At 32.6% G+C, this 23,444-nt stretch overlaps 1 protein-coding gene across 1 annotated transcript; it reads right to left on the minus strand.

Annotated features, from left to right (window-relative positions):
* Positions 1-527: 527 nt before the first annotated feature.
* LOC143190315 (salivary C-type lectin 2) lies at positions 528-7,808 on the minus strand. Its single transcript, XM_076394534.1, has 4 exons — positions 7,650-7,808; positions 7,547-7,593; positions 968-1,100; positions 528-909 (listed from the first exon to the last, which is right to left on the minus strand). Exons 1-4 carry the CDS (start codon positions 7,711-7,713, stop codon positions 599-601), a joined length of 555 nt encoding a protein of 184 aa, XP_076250649.1. The 5' UTR covers positions 7,714-7,808; the 3' UTR covers positions 528-598.
* Positions 7,809-23,444: the final 15,636 nt, after the last annotated feature.

Genomic DNA, 23,444 nt, shown 5'->3' on the forward strand with positions numbered 1-23,444 from the left:
CCGTGCTATATTTCAAATAAAGTGATACAACGCCATATTCCTCTAGAACCTATAACGGGTGTAATTCAACGTGTTTGTGTGAAGTACTTCGAAAGAGTGTCAGTGCATCCCAATGTACTCGCTAATCAGCTAAATAGCGACGCGATAGTGAAGTGCGTAGACTAAAAAGTTTAACACCACCAGATCTGATTACTGGACATATATAATCTTTAAAATAAGCATTAGAATAAAACTAATTAATTAAGATAATATTTTATACAGAAGATCGCTTAATGAATTGATTTTCTGCATGCCATGTAAATATAATATAGACATAAGAAATACTTATTGCCTATAGGGCAGATTGTGGAATCACAATTCTTTTTTTAATCTCCTTTTTCAAATATTATATATTCTTCGAAAATATTTTCTCGGTTTGAAAATAATTCTTTAACAATTTATGCATCATTGAAAGTAATAAATGTGGAAAAAATCAAGGTATCTAGAGCTTACGTAGCCTAAATATTATAAATAAAATTGTTATAAAAAACATTATTATCAAGTTATATTTGTTTTATATATAGCCATAATAGATTCTATTAATATAATAAACACAATATTAATATGACAGTCTTAGAATTGTTTTGATGCTATCTTCTTTGGACAAAAAGCTGTAGTCGTCTAATTCTTGGCCGTGTTGTACTTCTTTTCTGGAAACTTGGCACAAATATCTTCGGGCTTCGTCGCAGAAATAGTCGTTCCATCCTATGTGCCTTAGAAAATACTTAAGCTCTATGCAATTCTCTCTAGAAGAACTATGGTTGGGTTCACCTAGCAACCAACTATGACCTCTTTCCCCAACTTGGGTACCGGTAGAGACCCATATAAACGTACCGTTGGGGTATCGAATTCCTGATGTCCAGTACCCAGCTACAAATCAGAAATGCTCGTGAGTATTAATAAAACCAAAAAATTAGCAGCAAATTACACCACTTATCACTTGGAACCAACTTGTTCGATCTCAAAAATGATTCCAACTGGGACTTTTCATTCTCGTTCAGTATGCTGACTAGCTCCAATCCTTGAGAAGCGCAAGCATTTTTGGCATCAGTCCAATTCAACTATAGATAATATTAAAATTAAGCTTAAAAATGATTTTTGATAACAATTGATACAATATATATGAATAAAATTATTTTTCAATATTTTTTTAAAATGTTTCCCATCTTTTGGTGTTTGTTTGGCAGCGATTCAATCAAAAAAGAAGAAATTCAAGCTACGATAGAAAGAAAGGTGCTTATATAAACATAGGAGCTATATACTGTCCATCAAGATACAAAATAATATAACGCACAACACAGAAATGTATGTTTCAAATTAGGCGCACGGTTTAAGATTGGAGGGGACTTTAATGTTAATCACACAGCTTGGGATTCACGATTAATCTCACCTAACATTGTTAACACTAAGTGCGACAATTCTGAAAGAAAAAACAAAGAAGCCTAATATTAATACAAATTTACTATCTGGGACACGTTTAGACTTATAATGCAGAAACAAAAAGTTTAAACATAAGACTCAACAGTATAGATGATCTTAAACAGCAAACCCGAGGTACAATTGAACAAATTCGGTCTCCTGTAAAAGAAACTACCCCAACATCAAGATAGAAATCGGAATATGAGGTAAATTAAACCTCTGAAGTTAGTGAATTGATAAAAGAAAAACGGAAAGCAAAAAGGGTATGATTCAGAACCAGAAATGCTGCAGACAAAACAATATTTAATAGAGTTCAGTTAAATCAAAAGATGCAAAGAATAAAATCAAAGAAACATTCGAGAAATCAAAGCCTGGCAATCAAGGGAAAGTCTCAACGCTTAAACCTATTTCGACTAGACTTTCCCAGTGTAGTCTCTTAGGACCACCACTGTATCTGCTCTACACTGCTGATATCCCAACCACAAAGGAAACAAAAGGAACATTTATCGACTACACAGTTATCATGGCAAAAGACATATCTGTGCCTAAGGCTGTAAAAAAAGTACAAGTAGGAGACAACAAGATTTACAAATGGACTAGAGACTGAAAAATTATATCTAATAGCTCCACACTTGTTCATTTAACATTATTAATTAACTTATTATTATTTAATTTAATAATTTAATATATTATATTATTTAATAATATAGTATTGCGGCAAAATGACGGATGCTCGGTTCCTCAAGCAGCGTCGGCTAAATACCACGAGACCAAATAGATAAATACCAAAAAGCAGAGCAGATTGGTATTTTAGCGAGCCAAACCACACGAACTTGTTTATTGTGTAAGTGTATTCTTAAGTTAAGCTTAAGCAGTTTATTATTATAACTAGGAATGACTATACAAAATCTTATGACCAAAAACAAAAATATTCCACCTCGGTGTCGATGGGGGGATAACTTTCTTAGACAAGCTAACTTGGCTTTTTGCGATTGGGATTATCATTGTAAAATCAGTTATTATCGCGAATCAAAATACCACAAAGAAAACATTTTTTTGTCTGATAAACAATTTATCCACGATTCACAGGTCAATTGAAAAATTCCCGATATGTTTTTTTAGTTAGCCCTAACCCTCAAAAAATATGTGTACAAATTTGATAGCTGTCGGACCATTAGTTAGCGAATTATAGCATTTTTAGAGAAGCAACTTTTGTTATTATGAAATAAATGGATAAAAAGGAATTACGCGTGTTGATAAAATATTGCTTTTTGAAGCGAAAAATATATTTGAAGCAAAAACTTGGCACGATGACGAGTTTCCACATACTGCCCCGGTATAAAATCAACCATCAAGGCGACGAAAACAAAGAAATCCACAAAATGACTTCGAATGGTCGTATATTGAAATTGAATAAAAAAGCAGACACTCTAAAGATATCAACTGAACGTGTACATTCACGTATCATTCACGAATATTTCGGTATGAGAAAGCTATATGCAAAGTGGCTGCCGCGCGAGCTCACTTTTGACCAAAAACAACGACGAGTTGATGATTTGGAGCGGTGTTTAAAAATGATCAAGCGTAATGAACCCGAGTTTTTGAGTCGATATGTGACAATGGATGAAATATTGCTCCATCATTTTTCTCCTAAATCCAATCGACAGTTATCCGAGTGGACTGCACACGATGAACCCGCTCCAAAGCGTGGGAAAACGCAACAGTCACCTGGCATGGTTATGGCGTCTGTATTTTGGGATGCGCATGGAATGATTTCCATTAACTACCTTGAAAACGGAAGGACCATCAACAACGACTACTACATAGCGTTATTGGACCGTTTAAAGGACCAAATCGCCGAAAAACGGCCGCATTTGAAGAAAATCCATGAATTGGGCTTCGAATTGATTCCTCATCCACCGCATTCTTCAGATCTGGCATGCAGCGACTATTTCCCTATACTATATTATAACTATATTGTTCTCAGATCTCAAAAGAATGCGCGCTGTGAAGAAATTTTCGTCGAATGAAGAGGTGATCGCCGAAACTGAGGCCTATTTTGAAGCAAATGACAAATCGTACTGCAAAAATGATATCGAAAAGTTGGAGAGTCGCTATAATCACCCTTGAAGGAAATTATGTTGAATAAAAAAAAATTGCTTAAAAAATGTGTTTTACTATGGTAGGCCGGGAACTTTTCAATTGACCTTTTAAAATGGGATTTCGTATAGTACCCAATTTGCACCTTAAAAAATATGTTTATTCTACAACAGTAATCTGAAAGCTTGAGATATAGCCAATCTCACTTTTTTCCAGGATAGTTCGTTATAAGTATTGATTTTAATACTCGCCATATGAAAAAATACCACACCTTCTTACCATCTGATATTTTTAAAGTGTGGGTTATCTCATATAATGTCACTATTTTGTTAACTTTCTTATGTTCTCCAAATTTCACTGTCTATTTTGAGCGACTAGATCGAATAAAGTTTGGACTGCTTTGATTTGTTTGATACGGTCGAATCAGTAAGAGTCTGAGTAATAAAGTTTCCATAACATATTTTAAAAACAGAAAAAATCCTGTTTGACTTGAACCATTGAAATTTCGCCGTAAAAATGACAAGAAATATCAAATATTAATATACAGGAATCATATTGCTGAGTCTATTAACAGTGGTATCACATATTTGCTCTGATCAAATCTATTTCACTGCGTTTGACGAGATCTTAAAATATTTAAAGGAAACTGTAATGTTTGGTTATGTTTGGTCTGTTAACGGCCTATTCATAATATATATACCATGTATGTATATATATATATACATATATGAAAAATATATTACCATGTATGTATATATATATATATACCACCCAGGCATCATATTGATAAGTCGATTAGCAGAGATATCACTGTGTTATATCTGTATGTGAGCATCGGAGAATAAAATAAACACGGATGAGAAATTAAATGGTTTTCTTTGTTTAATATATTCCTGACATTTCTCGATTATAATGGATCCGTCAACCACCTATTCAAAATGTATATATAACAAATAGTCGAGTCATATACGCCAAACCATGGACTCGACATCGGAATGAGAAATAATAAAGTGTAAATCCGGACAAACTTTTATTTTTGCAATCTAAAAGTTGTGTCGAAAGTCTCACAAAATTTCGTGTTGAGTTATCAAAGGTCACAAAAATATTTTTTTTTAATAAATATCTTGCTTCCTATGGCTTTGAAGCTATTTACATTTATAGGATACAAAACATATTATAGGATATAAAAATCTCTACCACTGCTTTTGTCTTCTGTAATTAGAAGCTGTCAATATCATAGCAGAGGAGGCTAGATATAATGCACGCATTATTATCATAAAAAAACCTATCGTATAATCACAAGGCCATATGACTGTCGTCATAATAAAAGAATATATAGATATGCTCATTAATTAGACGTACTTAATCATATTAACAAGAAATTTTCTTTAAAATAGTTGGCAAATGAAATATTACAAGTTAAGTATACTAAGTTTTTATAAATGTCCTCGTTCTTCCGCGTTGTTTAAAAAATAGAAGAAACCAATCATTAGAACGGTAGAGAAACCTCCCTATTTAGATCAAATAGCTCAAGTATTTTAACAAGAAAACAATCCTCTACTAGTATTATATGAAAATAGAAATCGCATCTTCTTGCCAATATATAATGCTCTGAAATCCGATGACAAAATCGATCAACTTCAAACACATATTCAACAAAGCTCAAAAAACAAGCGCAGATATTCAGTCTTCAGCCATGTATTTTATAAAATTCAAACTTGGCTAGGAAATTATACATCGAAAATCGGTATTGTAATGTTAGTTCGCTTGTAGCCTGTGCAATGGACAAACTCGCCTCATTGTATCCCTGTAACAGAGCGATCTAAATGGAGATACTATCTTTGATGATATTGAATTAGAAACTTTCAAGAAATTTGAGATTATAAAGAAGAATATTGAGATTCATGTTCTTGCTATTCAAGTTTTTGTAAAACTTATCCATATTAGAATTTCTACAGTAAATATATAAAACAGTATTTCCGAATATAAATTAATAAATACTTGTTTATAGTGTATTAAAATTAACAGTAAAGTCACGTCATCAATATGTTTAATTTGTTGCCTATTACAATTTGTAAATTTTAATATATTTTAAGATATATTATATTTTCCCTCTTATTTCTTTTCTGACTAAAAAGAGAAACAATGTTGCTTAATACATTCGAACATGTAACCAAATCAGTCTAAAAAAGTCTTCCTATTGTCAAACGTCTGCAAAATTCTTCAAAATATTAGTTATATTAACTACACTATTATACAACTAACATATACAATTAACTACACATTATAACACTACCGAGGTTATATATATTGGCAAATGTGATTTTAACACTTTGCTTGTTTTGATAAATTTCTAATCGCTACTTATTATTACAGTGGTTGAAAATGCCAAAGCCGTAATAGTTAGAAGAATAGCCAGAGTCAGAAACAGACGAATCAAGATCATCTTTATGTTATCTCTATCAGATATCAAATATATTAAATGTTTAAAAACAGTGAGCAGTTTATTCAATATAAAGATAATATCATACAATTATTTCAGAAAAAGCTGTTTGTCTGGAAAATATATATTGAAAGTTTTGATATATACAGCTTTGAGGATATAGAACATCCCTTCATACATTCTTCGGTAAAATAGAATTTAAATAGTGTAAAGATAACCCACGAGCATGAACTTCCAAACGTTTCCTTTAAAAGATTAAAATTTTTAAAAACATAATAAAATGAAGGGATACTTATTGCATTTGCATATTTAGATAACACATGGATATTTTAGAATGGGATATTCGGTAACTCATGATAAGATGTTAATACAAATGGTGTTAAGATCACAAAATTTGATGAAAAAATGAAAACGCTGAAATAACAATGCATTCCATTTTGTTAGTCAAAATATTTATTATTAATTTATTTTAGATATATTGTTCTTCATGCTGGAAATAGTTGATATGGGGTGTAGCAAAGAACTATTACAATAAACATGCTGGTCTAGAAGTATATACAGCAAGAACTGCCTGGATATAAGGAAAGAAATATTATCTACAATAACACTTTCGGTTTATATGAACTTTATCAAGCACATTAAAGGAGAAACTGACAAATGGTGAAATCGTTAACAAGAGTTAAATAGATAGAAAATTAACAGCTTTGCTATTCAACGATTTCAAAATTCACAGTGATTGAATGAAACTTTCTGAATATAGGATTATGACTCAATGCTGACAATTACCAAGAGAGGGTTATGAAAGTGAAAACAACTAAAGGTGACTATAGTTAATATAAAATAACTGTAGAAAGTAGTATTGTAGAGTGTGAAAGATTTATGTGCATAGATATGTCTGCAATTGTTCAGAATATACACGATCATTTGGATAAATGTAGGAGAAGAATGTAGGCGAGAAAGAATATTAACTATTTTGCATGTAACGCAAATATATAAGAGAAAAAACAGTGAAAGTATAGATTTGACAAAACATAATTATGAAACATATAACTGATAACATTTATGTTTCATAATTTTATTTGGATTAGATGGATTTTATTATATCAGAGTCAAAATTAACTAAAACTCCGACTTCTGTCGCCATCAATTTAGTGAGTTTACTGTGTTATAGATATAAATATGCTCTAAATAGCTGAGCGCTCTCCGCCCTCTATCTCAAAAACGGTTGAAGGTTTAAAAAATATTTGAAACAAAAGTTGTAGGTCATTTTATTTCCTATAGTATTCGTCATAAATGCATTCAATTAAATTAAATAGCAACAAAATAAATATTAATTAAATAGCATTAAATCCATAGGAAGAGAGATATTTGCAGAAATCGATTTTTGTGAAATTTAGCCTTTGATATGTTAATACACGGATATGAGACATTCGAGATAAGTTTTAGAATGTTAAAATAAAGAATTATACGGACTTAAAGCTTATTAATTCTTATTCCGAGATGAGACCCCCAATATAACTGGACTAAAAACATATTTATACTTACTGCTTCGGTAGATGCGTAATACGTTTTATCAGATGTTGGCACAAATTCTGAAATTGTATGACTATTAATTCTAATTCTCTTAACTGAATATCGATAAACTTACCACACCAACATCCTAAAATACAAGACACCGCCAACGTTACACTCAAAATCAACTTGGCACTCATGGCATTAATGCTGCTCGTGTCTGTAAAATCGTTTGTCTTGCAACAACTACTACGTCGTAATGTCCACACAACTGTTGTTATTTATACTATATTTACGCTCATACAAATACAATCAGAGCTATATATATTTTTCAAAGAATATGGTATTTTGTATTTAGTAAACATTTATAATAACCTTAATAAAATTTTGATAAACAAAATAGGTTGATAAGAAATGGCAAATAAAATTAATAAACGTCATTTATCATAACACAGTATAATATCACGTTTTCAATGAAATAATTAAAAAAAATAAAGGAAATAAAACAATTTTAATCGGCCTTAAAATGGTAAATTTCGTAGTATTTTATTAAATGTTATTTTTAATGATAACATTTAAATCACTAATGTGATTTTCATTTAATAACCACAATGATATTGGGCACATTAACATATTGATAACTAACCACTAAAACCGTGCCTAATAATTATAATTCGCTAGTCAGCACTCAGAAAATGTGTGTCAGGACTTCAAAGTTTTTTCCAGTTAATCTAATACTTATATTTTTTTAATATCTCTGGAAGTGGATAGTGTAAAATTCCCATTCTGGAGATCGCTCTTAATATGATTATGATTGTGCTCTCTAGAATTATTGTAATCGTAAACTCAATGGTCTATAATTCGGATAATAGCAACAATAGGATCTTAAATTGTTTACTATTGAAAAGCTTTGGGAACTGTCGACTAAACAGTCGGTAGTCATGAAACTAGACCAAAATATACGAATTCATATATAAATTATGAGAGAGGAAAGGACAGAGATAATTACTTGGAGCAGTTAATTTTAAATGTGCTTATATATTCCAACGGTAGTATAAATGAGACGGAGATGTATATATTCCTTCACGTATTAATTTTAAAAAAGGAAAGGAAAAAAGTAATTACTGAAACACATAATACATGCTAATTACAGTATAACATGCAAAGAATTGTTTCATTTTAAAGGAAGTAAAATAACTTTTATGTTTGAATATTCTGTGGATCTGTAAGAAGGAATGGAATAATAACCCTACAATTGTTTTATCGTATTTTAATATGTTAGTAGCTATTTTCAAATAACACACTGTAACAAATATACAAAACAAAATCTAAAAATTAAAACTAAAAACAAAAAATACATGCTAATTACAGTATAACATGCAAAGAATTGTTTCATTTTAAAGGAAGTAAAATAATTTTTATGTTTGAATATGTTATTCTGATGAAATACATTCTTTGTTAGTATCTCTGTCTTGAACTTCGAGTTGTAGTATTATATTTGTATTTTTTTTTTGAAGTTAGAATAAAATATATCTCTTTTGTTAGTATCTATATCTTATAGTAAGTTTTGTTAGTATCTAGAAATATGGGTTTCCCGCATATCGTGTCAATTCCTAAAACGGAGAGTCTTTTATTGACGCAGTTTTTTATATAGCAGGAGTTAAGGATTCTCTTTCCAAATATTCAGTTCTCCTATCAGAAATTTTTTTATTAGAAATATTTAGTATAAAATAAATAATAAATATTGAATATAGTTTATCAACTCTTTACGGCTAATATTTTTTACGAAATTTAACTGCTCCTGTAAAAACTTTTTCTAATCTTTTCAAATAGATTCAGTTCTGGAAATTTTCGAATCTAAATTTTGTTTTCAAGATTTTAGGAAAGAAGTTTGGACAATTAAAAGACTAGAACAAAAATCGAGAGAGTTAAATCGAAACCAAGAAGCTAATAAAAAAAATTACCTGTTACTGCCATAAAAATAGTCAAAATATATCACTATTTATCATTCACACTTTTAATTTTTTACCCTATTACATTAACAATCTTGAAAAATATCGTTCCAAAATGCTGCTAGATTAATATAGAACATATTATTTACAAGCAAACTACCGAAAAAACGTAACACTATATATATTACATATAAATCTATAAAAGCCTAAATTCGGCATATTTTTGTCAAGGTCGCGGCTAGAACGAGAACCACAATGTTAAAAATCAGTCGAGTGAAATTAGGAAAACCGAAAATAGTAACTAAAAGTACACAACTGAAACAGTCGATAGTAAATAGTAATAAAATTAATTGGACCGAAAATAGCGACTGAAAACAGTTGACTGAAACAGTCACTAGTAAAAAGTAATAAAATCAGTCGAACCAAAAATAGCGACTGAAGCAGTCGATAATAAAAAGTAGTCAATTACTAAACAGTCGATAGTCAATTTCAGTCGAAAGTTCCCAACGCTACTATTGAATCAAGAACTTGATTTTTATCCAATGAATTTCTTAATGAACCGACTGATAATTTATCAGAAAATGTATTTTTAGAATATCAATTATTAGTGGAATTGCTAATATTAGATGCTTGCCTTAATTTTGATTAGAGATACATCTTAGTCAAACATTTTAATCTAAACAACTATTAAACAACCTATTAAAATTGATGGTTGTAAAAATTTCTCTATATAAAATAACAGTTTTGCATTTAATGTTGTTGAGTAATTCAGTGTTTACAGAATCATGTATTATTCGATATTTATTAATTTTAACCGACTTCAAAAAACGAGGTAGTTCTATGTTTAGCTGTATATGTTTTTTCAATGTATGTTCGTCGATTTCTTCGTCAATTACAGACCGTATCATCAAATTGTTTTTTTATTCGAAAGAGTGCATTTCCTGGTGGTCTCATTGGAACCAAATCAGGATCTGATGGGGCAAATCGATGGAAACACTCAAATTTCAAAGGCATGTACAAAGTTTCCACATATTTTTTTATCTGAAATAATCAAATATTTGGGTCTAACATTATTGCTGAACTGATGTGACGAGAAATCGGAAGTAGTTCAGTGTAAAAGTCATTCAGTTTGCTTTTTAAACAATTATCATATGATACGTGGTAGAAACAAGCAGGCAACTGTTTGTATGGTGTAACGGTTAGTTAATTTCATTCTCAAATGCGGAGGTCGTGGCTTCGATTCCCAACGGGCAGCAACTCTTTTTGTTCTAGTTTGGTTAGAAAATTTGTTAAATTCCCTAGACTAGATAGCGGATCGGTGCCTAAAGGCCGAGGCCTAAAGCGTTCCTTATTTTCAATCATTGTTTTTTATTCCTATTTTTCCTCATAGGCTGCTGTTTTAATTAGGCTATTCGTTATAATACGTAATTGCGCAGTTTATTGAGTACATATCTAACACTAAACAGAGGTATAATATAAAATACCTGTAATAGATAGGTTGAATAAGCTTTTTGTTTATTTTTATTTAGTTATTAAAACGCTTATTATATACTTATTTTATTTTAAAAAATTGTTTTGAGTTAAAAATCCAAGTTTGATTGTTTTTTAATTTTAAATGAGTTCCTTATTCATTTTCTGAAGTCGGTTCAATTTTTTTGTCAAAAATATTTTTGTTTTTAGTTTTTGACAAACACACGAACAAGCACCTTTATAAACTTATGCTGATTTACATAAAAACTTTCCAATTAGATAGAAAGAATATCAAGTACGGGAAAAGTTAAACAAATCGAATATAATCAAAGGATATATAATCGCCATTATCAATATATAGTTATATAGAGGAGAGGACCTAGTGTCTATTCTCAAGCAATACGCTGATGCTGGTGCCGCCAAACACTTCCTTGGACATTTTTCACCAAATCTCGCCACAATTGCCCGTGAACTATAACCATTCTGACCTAGGACAATGTTAGTTTTCTATATCTTAAATCGCTTTCTATGATCTTGATCTATTCTTTCTATGATTTAAAAGGTTGCTATGGCTAAAACAATCTATAAGGAATTCATTCCTATTTCATTCGATAAACACGTCCAAACCATTATGATTTTCGTCGGCGGATTTCCTCCTCAACTGTGAACTGATTGCATTATCTTAAACGAATGATTCTCACTTTTTCAATGTATTATTAAGTTTCAAAAGTTTCAAAATCTGTATATTTTTGTATAGGAGGGGTTGAAAGAGGAAGCCTGCTGGTCCGATTGATGAGCAGGAATAGCAGATTGACAATACCTTGACCTTCCTGAAGGGACTTTTGATCTAAAAATTCCACCTAAACTTCCGGTCGAAGAGAATACCAATATAGGTGGTGTCTTCTGATATGGAATTTGGGCGTTTTCAATTTTGAGACGTGAAATTCTCGTTGCGAAACGCTTCTTGTGGAAGGAGACGGCCTGGATTTCTGCGGGTTAACTTGTAACTTGTAACATCGAGTTATTTCTGAAGTATGCCTAGGGCATGGGGTGCTATTCTTGAAGAAGCAAAGTAAACAGTTTCATCAGAGTAAGAAGCTGCCTCAACTGGTGGTCTCCTATGGATATCTGAAAAGCAAAGATTAGATAAAGCGGGTGCAAAGGGGAAAATTTGTGGGACCCCTGTTTCGATGATGTTCCGACTAGAAAGGAACGATCGTTCTGACATAAATGATATGATAAGAAAGCTGAGATCAACGAGCGTTGATTAATTCGCGGACCAAAGACTATACGGCGTGTCTCCCTTCTTTCTGGCGTGTCTCCAAAGGCCTCGTGGGGAAGACGCACAATGTCATCCCCCCCTGAAGTCAGTGGTTACAGGAAATTTCTGTCACTGACGAAGAAAACCTTAAGCTCTTCGCAGAGACCTACGAGGCCCATATTAAATGCCCCCCTCCCGCAGAAAACACTAAACCGAAAGACAACGACACTGTCATCAACGAATCCAACTCCATCAAAAGACCAGTCACCAGCTTTTCTTCTCAACCATTTCGTGTCTAAAAAGCCTCTGATCGGCAAACTTCAAACCAAAAAATCTCCAGGTTTCTGAAGAAAGCTCTCGCATAAGCAACTCGCGGAACTGGCAAACATCATTAACTCCATAATGAGGCTGCAACATATCCCGTCATCTTGTAAACACGCACATATAGCAGTTATTCCCAAGAAATTAGCAAAATCATCTCCATCTGACTACAGGCCTAACAACCTTCTCAGTGCCATTTCGAAGCTTTCCGAGAGGGTAATACTCTACGATTTCAACTCTTTCACAAACGAAACAACATCAGGAATGAACAATTTGGCTTTCGCGCTCACCACTCATCCGTCCCGTACCGTACCCGTCTGACCGCACACACCCATCACGCTCTTGACCAACGTAAAACACTTGGAGCAGTCCTCCAACCTTATTTAACCTGTTTATTTCAGATCTGCTGAGAAAAGAGCACCATTTCACGTCGAGTTCTATGCTGACGACACTGCTTTCTTCACGGCTTCCAGGTTCGAGGTTACAATTCAAGAACGTTTACAGAAGTCACTCGATTATGCGGTCAAGTGGTTCAAATTCTGGAGGTTACAAATCAACCCCATGAAAACCCAGGCCATCATTTTCCGTAAGATGCATTACGCAACATAAGATCTACACCACAACAATTCTATGGCTGGATGACGTCACGTACCTAGGTCTCCACTTCGATCGACGGTTCGGTTGGCATTCACAAATCCAGAAAGGTTCGGGGATTGCAAATCTGCTATCTTCTCTGATCTGCCCTTTTAGCAGACTTCCCATCTCCATAAAATGCTTTTTTTACAAGATGTTAATTCGTAAAAACGTTGAGATAATGGAGGATTATTCTTTCAACAAGCTTGGATATGGAATTTAATAGGCGGATAGGTCTGTAGTCAGAAGGCGATGACTTTTTTTGAGTATAACCGCTATGAATGCATGAATGAATATGAAATTCCAGATGGATGGGGAGTGTTGCAGCCTCATAATGGAGTTGATAATTTAGTTAGTTCGGCGAGCTACTTGTAGGGGAGCTTTGTAAGTTGTCCAATAGCGAGGTAATGGATAGGCTCGTCCGACAGGTCGAGACCGAGCCCTAAATTTGCTTAGGGCTCAGAGAGCGAGAGCTCAGAGAAAAAACAATGGCTATACAAGATTTGACATCTAAACCGAGCAATTTACATGGAAGCAGTATTGCCAAGATGCAACAAGATGTGCTATGTTTCTTGGTGCTTATATTATTCTGTTTATCCTCGTATGTAATTTTAATTCCCAACAAACAACAAACACTAAAAATTCCCGCTTTATAAAATATTGAATACAAGAAACATTATTGATGAAATTAAACCGTTGGAAGTAATATAAATTTATTAAAGAGTTACATTCAAATTAACTTGTTTGATTTTAAATATTCCGCATACATAAATTAAAACAACATGTAAATCAAAACATTAAATCCTAAATGATTCACATGTAAATTTTAAATAAAGAATATTTTTTCATTCAGACGAGGCAACCAACTCGTGTTTTTTTTGTTCGACTAGTGTTGAAATCATATACTATAACAATATATAAAATAAAATAACGGTTCGTAAAAACCACCTTCGACATTTCGAGGAACTAAGATTGTTTAAAAATTCCTAATAAATAATGGGCGTCATTGCCTCCCAGTTTGGTTTAATTCTATATAAGCCCGTTGCCGTCTTTAGAGAAATTTCCATATTCTAAAGAAATTCGATTCAAATTTCAAAGATGTATTATTATGGACAATCTACTAATTTGTTGGAAATTGATTGTATATATATATATATATATATATATATATATATATATATATATATATATATATATATATATATATATATATATATAATAGAAAGTTAATGGGTTTTACATGTTGTCGATTTTAGCTCTGAAAGTGCTTACTATTTATCGATATAGTGGTTTTAAATAAATGAATAATAGTGCTAAATATATTATTTATATCAATAGAAAAGCCAGTGTAGAAAAGAAGAATAATTAGTAGAAGGCATTGTAATTTGTATCGAATCTGTTCAAAAATTTATAAAAGAGCATAGATGAAAATAAAGTTTCTCTTTTGTTCCAAAGCCATAAGTGGTGTTATTAATTCCGTCCCGTCCCGAATCATAAGTGATTCGTAACATAATAGTTGAACTGAACTTAAACATAATGAGATAAATAATTAGTAAAGAAGTAATTCAAAACTGTAAATATAAATATAAAAATGTAATATATATAATAATTATTATGCTTTTTGACGTACAACATTCTTAGTTTTCATTCCTAGTGCGTAAGTAAATAATCTTAATAGCTTTCCAACACGAGAATAGGCGACTTACAATTGGCCATGTGGAAAATTTCCATTAAGTTTCAATAATCAACAAAGTATTGATAAGTTTAAATTACTACACCATTACACATTATAATAATATATCATAAGTAAAATTATTTTCAGAACTGTAACAAATTCAGAACATCACACAGTCGACGTATGTCATGAAAATGTATGAGATCTGAATGTCGCAATGTGGCCGCATCAAATTGGTTTACAGTGTTTTTCGGTTCATAACTTAACTAATTATTATTACTAACGTTTTGAAGAATATTGTAGTCGTTTGGCAACGGGCTCGACCACTATCAAAACATTGAATTTTATAGATTGATTCGGTTACATGCTCTGACGCATCAGAATCAGGACGGTCCTCCTACTTGCGATAGCCGCGGGTTCGAATCCTGCTGGGGCATGGTCGTAAATTTATGTTTGTGACTGTTTAACATTTGTGATTGTCCTAGGCAAGAGTGTAAAATCCGACAAGAAAAATGATCCCAGTCACGCCAGTACCCAAGGCTGGGTAAGACCGGATGTCTTCTGGGATGATTTATAAGTTGGTCACTCGCCAGTCGGTAGGCTTAATGGCGATGACCGTGGTTCGGAGCCCATGTTAAATAGTAGGTCCAGTCCAGATAAATCCATAATTGGTCAAAAGGAGACTTTAAAATATGTAAAAAAAAAGAAAGAAAAATTTTCAAGTTCAAATAATAAAATGTTATAGTCATATATCTTATTACATTAATCGTTAAACACCTAAATATTTATTAATCCTTTAAAATATTTACAGATTTACTGTTAATAATTCATAATTTCTTCTATTTGTCCTATGTGTTTGAACTATGCAAAGTTATGTAATTAGTTTTATTTCAACTGCTGCATATTTGCATTACTTCATTTATGAATTCATATAGCCCTTATCCATATTTGTATCCACAAAAACAATAAATACATCAGACTAATTAAAAGAACAATTTTTTACCTAATTTTTTAAATAAGATTGCATTATTCTCTGCTTATTTATTCCACTCTTCAATCTCACCTTTGCAGATACCACATCTTGAATTTGATTTAATTTGCCATCTTTAGTTTATCTACGTAGAAATTGAAATGCCATGAAGTTATTTTATAATTGTTAATGTTCTTTGCAACATTCATTTTAACTCTTGATGAACAAATTAACGTATTTATTACCTGCAATATTTGGATAGAACTTTGTTGCAAGAAAGACATATAAAAAGAACCCTGAAATGAATCATGAGATTAATGCCATTAAAAATTACAGAAAAATCTTAATAATTTAGAATTATCTCTAATAAAATGATATATTATGTCTCCAGAACCATATCAATTACTATCAGTACTTAATCAAGAACATTTTTTCTTAACAGGTCAATTGAAAAGTCCCCGGCCTGGCACATAGATGGCGCTACTAAAATTAAATCCAAATATTTTTTAGTTAGCTCCAACCCTCAAAAGATGCGTGTATACATTTGACAGCTGTCGGATCATTAGGTTGTGAATAATAGCATATTGACTGAAGCAACTTTTGTTATTGTGAAAAAAATTGATAAAACGGAATTTCGCGTGTTGATAAGATATTGCTTTTTGAACGGAAAAAATACAGTTGAAGCAAAAACTTGGTTTTATGCCGAGTTTCCGGACACTGCTCCAGGAAAATCAACCATCAAGGATTGGTATGCTAAGTTTAGACGTGGTGAAATAAGCACCGAAGATGGTGAACGCAGTGGACGCCCAAAAGAGGTTGTTACCGACGACAACATTTAAAAAATCCACAAAATAATTTTGAATGACCGTAAATTGAAATTGAATGAAATAGCAGACACTCTAAGGATATGAAATGAACATGTACATTATATAATTCACGAATATTTGGGTATCTTAATAGTTTTTTTTATTTAAATTTGCCATAACTATAATTATATAGTATAAACTATTAAGTTTCCACAATACGGGAATAATCAAAATAACACAAAATCTTAAATAACACTGTCTAAAATTAAATAACTTCGTTTAACACAAAGTGCCATGGTCGGTTTAACGTACCCACCAAATTTTAGACTTTTGTTAGCCACAATGGCCGTGGTGGGTCACACTTAGCCACCATACAAAATTTCTAGTTTAGCCGGTGTGGATTACTCTATTGCACCAGGTCAATCTAAATGATATGTCGTGTTGTTCTTATAAGTTTTAAGTAACTTTTAGTGGAATTGACCTTTACATAGTGCATATATGTTAGATGATGGCCACCATGGCTATTTAATGTACATATGAAATAAATATAAATACAACTAATTTTAAAATGTAAGTTTATTGTAAAATAATTTTTTATTCATTACATCCTTAGTACAATCATAATATTTAAATTAATTTACTACTACTGTTCTGTTGTATTTACATTAATATACCATTAAGGCGTGTATGGGATTAATATATCAATATGTATTTTCCAAATTAGAATAAAACTAATCTACTTATACAATAAATCAATTCGTGTAGTTTTGTTTGTTTCAATCTTCTCATTTCCTGCGTGTTGTCCAGTAGCTGTATTGCTTCCACGTTGCTGTGATTTAGCAACCTTATTTAATGTTTTAGCGCAAAATCTTGGATCAATTCGTGTATACATCCAGATCATGGTGCAGCTCTTCGTTGGTTACGTGGCAATAAGCACTGGTAATTAATCGTAGAACCTTGTTTTGACAGCATTGTATGACTAGTTGATTTGATGTTTTAGTGAACCCTTATATTTGTAACCCATAGGTTTTATGATTGACTGAGAAATTAATCTCTTTGGTTTCAGGACAAGTTGAGAGTATCTTTCGACTAACCAGTATAGTTGATTGATTTTGAGTCTAATCTGCTCTGCTTTTTGTCTGACATGATGTTTTCAGTTTAACTTACCATCGACATATATTTCGAGATATTTAGCTGATCCTGCTTGAGCAATCGGACATCCGTCAAGTGATATAATTAAATTTGTGTCAATTCGCCGCGACACAAAATTAACATGGACAGATTTGGGGCTATTAAGCTGTATTTTCCAGTCTCTAGTCCAGTTGTAGCCCTTGTTGACCGCTACATTATCTATGGCCTTAGACAGAAATACATCTTTTAATATTATAACTGTGTCGTCAGCAAATGTTCCAAGTATTGTTTCTTTTCTTCGTAGGATATCAGCAGTATATAGCAGATATAAAAATGATCCCAAGACACTACCTTGTGGAACTCCAGCCGAAATAGATTTATGTTTTGAGAAAACCCATTCATGCGAAACTCTAAATTTTCTTTCGAAAAAATATGATTCCAGCAGTCGAGAGTAATTTCGCGGCTCATTTTATAGATTAATCCCAAATGCCATACCCGGTCAAAATCTTGTGAGACATCCAGGAATATTGCAGGGCAGTATTTCTTTTCAACAACCACTGTTATTGTGCAGAAAATAGGCCTTTAAGATTCAACTTGTTCTACCGGTTTGTCAGGTTTTTTAAGCATAACCATTCGAGCAACCTTAAGACATTCCGGAACATGGTTCCATCTGATACAGGCTATATATATATGTCAACATGATTATTGCTTTTCCTGGCAGTTCTTTCAATAACCCCGGTGAAATATTATCAATTCCTGGACCCTTTATAGGACTTGTGTTGTTGTGGTACATCCATTGGTCAAATCAGATTCAGAGCTACATTGGGCTGATAAACAAGATTTTAGGTCTATTGTAGATTTTGTATAATTCTGTTGGAATACATTAGCTAAATGTTCTGCGAATAATTCAGCCTTTTCATTGTTACGTCGAAGCCATTTATTTTGATCATTTTTAATAAACGGTACTCTAATAATGGGGTAAAATAAATGATAAGTACATATATCACACTAATCTTTTAGAAAAGTATTATGTGTAACAGTCAAAACCTACACTTTTTTTGAGTATAACAGCTATGAATGCATGAATGAATATGAATTTCCAGGTGAATGGGAAGTGTTGCAGCCTCATAATGGAGTTGATAACCTTAGTTAGTTCGGCGAGCTACTTGTAGGGGAGCTTTGTAAATTAGACTATCGAGATATTGTCGAAACTATAATAGGGTAAAATAAATGATAAGTACATATATCACACTAATCTTTTAGAAAAGTATTATGTGTAACAGTCAAAACCTACACAAAATTTTAAATAATTTTCGAATTTGTATTTTGTTTTAGAAAATTTATTTCTGACAATTTTTTTCGTTCTGGGCAACATTCTCGCCATAACACAAAGAGCAAATCTATTTTTTCCCGAGTCACTTCAAATATGCTGGTTCCATGATGCTGTTTGGTAGATAGACAATGGTTGTTTTACTTCACCGAAATGTTAGAATATTAGCGCATTTTTTAATTTTTTTTTCTTCTATAACCTGCTCCCTGAACTGAGTAATGATTCTTCTTGTCATTTGTAACTGCACCTATAAGAGACCTATTTGGGAATTGGGCACGTGACAATCACCAAAAAGCAGAAGCAGTTGCTGAATATTTAGAAAAAACTTTCAAAGCAAACAAAATTAATATTGAATACAATTTGCCGGACATAGAAGCTTAAAATTCGATGATTGGATTAATCAAGTCGAAAGAGCCAGCCAAAGTTATTAATACTGACATTAATCCCAGGAAATCACCAGGCTATGGTTTAATAACAGGAGAATTACTGTAAAAACTACCAAGAAAGGGAATTATAAAACTCACCAACTTGATCAATATCCCATTTAGATTAAAACATGTTCCAGGCATTTGGAAGATGTTGGAATTTATAATGATCCCAAAAGCTGGAAAATTACCAAACGAAATAAAAGCCTATACACCTATATCTCTGCTTCCCGTAATATCTAAGGTTTTTGAAACACTCCTGTTGAAAAGAATAAAACTGATCATAGAGAGAAAAAACCTAATACCAACACACCAGTTTGGGTTCATTAACAAGCATTAAACAATTTATCAGGTCCACAGAATAATGGATGTTATTGAAAAAGCCTACGAAAGTAAAAAAGTAGCTCAGCCATATTCTTAGATGTAGCACAAGTCTTCGATGAGATTTGGCATGGAGACCTTGTTCATAAACTACAGAAAATGTTACTAAAACAACACACCGAACTACGAAAATCATACATTACAGCCAGAGTTATTTTAGAGATCTTTAGAGAAGAAGAAGCTTACTCTACAATAAAATGCTTTCTTTATCTACTCTTATCTACTTTTGATATACGACAAACGGAGAATATTACGATGGCCACATTTGCTAATGATAATGCGATTATAGCTGTCGGAGGCAATAGTGAAGAAGCCACACAAAAATTATAACAGGTAAGTGACAATATAAATAATTAGACACAAGCTTGGAAAATAAAAATTAACGAAAGTAAATCTGTGCATGTAGCAACAACGCTAAATATCTCGGAATGAATCTTGATGCAAAACTTCGCTGGAAGGATCATATAAAGAAGAAACAAAAAGAACTGGAATTGAAATATAGGAAAATTTATTGGCTAATTTGAAGAATATCACAATTATCAGTACATAATAAATTGCTCTTATGTAAGCAGGAACTGAAACCTATGGACACTCGGAGTCCAATTATGGGAATGTTCTGCAAAGAGTAACATAAACAAAATACAAATTTTTCAGAACAGAGTCCTGAGAAGTATTGTGAGCGCATCCAAATACTACAAGACTGACTACCTATATCGAGACCTTCAGATACCCACAGTCAGCTGAGGAATCACGAGAATTGCAAGGGGGTATGAGGAAAAATTCCATTCTCATGAGAATATTGAACTATTGCAACTTTTGGATACCACCATGACACAGACTCAAAAGAATCATATCATCTGATCTTGTGTTCTTCTGTAGTGAGGTTCATATAATAAAAAATACAGCACTGACATGTATAAACAATATTTCACCAGAGACTGAGATAAGGCCTATGGATTCCCCTAGTTATATACCTAGATTTAAGTTATCATAAAGACATATTGTCGGTTAGTCGGAAACGACTAGTAACAATGTAATTTGTAACCGACTGGTGAAGGATATGAGCGTTTACCAAAGCAGTGCCAACAATCAGTTTAATAGCCAACTTCGGATACCACTTGTGACACCACGTCACAAGGAAGTATTGCAAGACTTCATTTGATCTATCAAATAAAAAGTAATAAGAAATTTAACAAATCACACAAATCGGTGGTACAGAATACCTGATATACCTATATCACTTTTATGTTTATTATATTGCACGATGGACTTCGACTTTTCAACTTGTCCAGATCCAGAGGTCAAATTTAATACAGTTTTTCTGAGGATAGTGTCCAATTTTTCTATCCGCAGTAAACTTTTAAACCGTAGCCGCCTTCTAAACGCAATTTGAATAACTAATACAAAATGTCTCTTCTATTGCTAATATATTGTTTACATTTTAGCTTACCTTGGAACGGTACCAGAGTATCATCAATATACATGTATTTCCCAGACTTCCGCAACTTTTCTAGGAGCTGTGGAATTTTATACAATCTCTCAACTCCTTTGTAAGAATTATCTGAAGTATTATATAGCATATAGCATCTGAATGCAATTGTCAGGCACAATATTTTTGAGATTGTTGGTATATAAAAATTCACATGATACAACCAATGAACCTCTCCATTTGGTTTTGATCGGAATCTTTCCAATCATTTATCCTTGATCATCAAAAATTACTTTTACTTTACTTAAAAATACTTTCCTGGGTCGCATATATGTTTGTTTCTTTAACGAATAATAGCCAAATTTCGTCGGGGATTACCATTTTAAAAAAGTCATCTAGAATTTTTTCGTAGTTATCATATAACGGTGGACAAATTTTTCTTCTTGGTATCGTTCCACTCCAGAGCCCCAAATAATTGGAGTCAATTCAGTATGATTCTCTTTATGAGATTTATTAGTGGAAGAAGAATGAGTACCACCTCTTCGAACAATCGATATTTGTGGGTTCTTACTAAGGGTTTTTAGAGCAGGGTCATCACACGTTTGAACTCTACTAATAGAGTGTTGACAATTTTTATTTACATTGGATTTGTCGGATAACAGTTTTTTCTTTACCTTTGCACTGTCCAAGAAAAGATATGGAAGGCTGGGCGTGAAACATGATTTTTATAATTTTGAGCAATGTTTGAGATATAGAGAGAGGTGTTATCTCGATAAGTTCAGTTTTTGAATAAAGTAACACAAATTGGCAGTTAGATGTCCAGACGATGTGTTAACAGTAATTTTCCCATTACCAATATCAAGCAAATGGAAAAAGGCTTGTCTAAATCGATAGTTCTGCAATTCGACCCATATGTTCATATCTAATATGAGTCTTTTCTATTAAATTTGTTGATTGGGGATGATCGTGAAATCACTGGCAATATTTGTCAAAATTCACCTGCAAATAGAATCATCGCAACACCAAACCGGTTATACCTCCTCAGATTTTTTGGTGCCAACGAGCATTCATCCCAAACGATCAATTTGCTTTGCTGCAACCCTTTGACTATCGCAGAATTCCTCGAAAGGTTGCATGTTGAATAATTTGTATTAATTGTAATTGTAATATTTGTATTGATTAATTAGTATGTTTAACGCCAACTTGAGTTCTGATTGAGTTGCTCGACCGCATTCCAATAATATATAACGTGGATACAGAACATTAATAGGCATTCCAATAGCAACGACTTGCTATTCTATTGTTGATTCAATTTTATCGATTCCTTTCAACTTCGCACATCGCGTTGCTCGTTTCGGTCGTATATATTTTTGATTTGCAACATTCAGATTTGCGCGACATAACAGTTCAATTGAAAAGTCCCCGGCCTGACGCATAGATGGCGCTACTAGAATTAAATCCAAATGTTTTTTAGTTAGCCCTAACCTTCAAAAGATGCGTGTATAAATTTGACAACTGTCGGATCATTAGTTTGTGAATTATAAATATTATATTGTGAAAAAAATGGATAAAAAGAAATTTCGCATGTTGATAAAATATTGCTTTTTGTAAGGAAAAAAATACAGTTGAAGCAAAAACTTGGCTTGATGCCGAGTTTTCGGACACTGCCCCAGGAAAATCATGAATTGGTATGCTAAGTTTAGTCGTGGGGAAATGAGCACCGAAGACAGTGAACGCAATGGACGCTCAAAAGAGGTTGTTACAAACAAAGCATTAAAAAAAATCCATGAATTGAAATGACCGTAAATTGAAATTGAATGAAATAGCACACACTTTAAAGATATCAGCTGAACATGTACATCATATCACTCACAAATATTTGGGTATGGGAAAGCTTTGTGCAAAGTGGGCGCCGCGTGAGCTCACTTTTGATCAAAAACAACGATGAGTTGATGATTCGGAGCAGTGTTTGAAGATGATCCAACATAATAAACCCGTTTTTGCATCGATATGTGACAATGGATGAAACATGGCTCCATTATTTCACTCCGAAGTCCAATCGACAGTCCAATCTGAGTGGACTGCATACGATTAACCCGCTCCAAAGGAAAAAAGTGCTGCTTCACCAAGACAATGCACTGTATCAC

The sequence above is a fragment of the Rhynchophorus ferrugineus genome, unplaced genomic scaffold (assembly GCF_030347505.1).
Source record: "Rhynchophorus ferrugineus isolate W39M unplaced genomic scaffold, kcgeb_rfMv2 rfM1, whole genome shotgun sequence".
NCBI classification, from domain to species: domain Eukaryota; kingdom Metazoa; phylum Arthropoda; class Insecta; order Coleoptera; family Curculionidae; genus Rhynchophorus; species Rhynchophorus ferrugineus.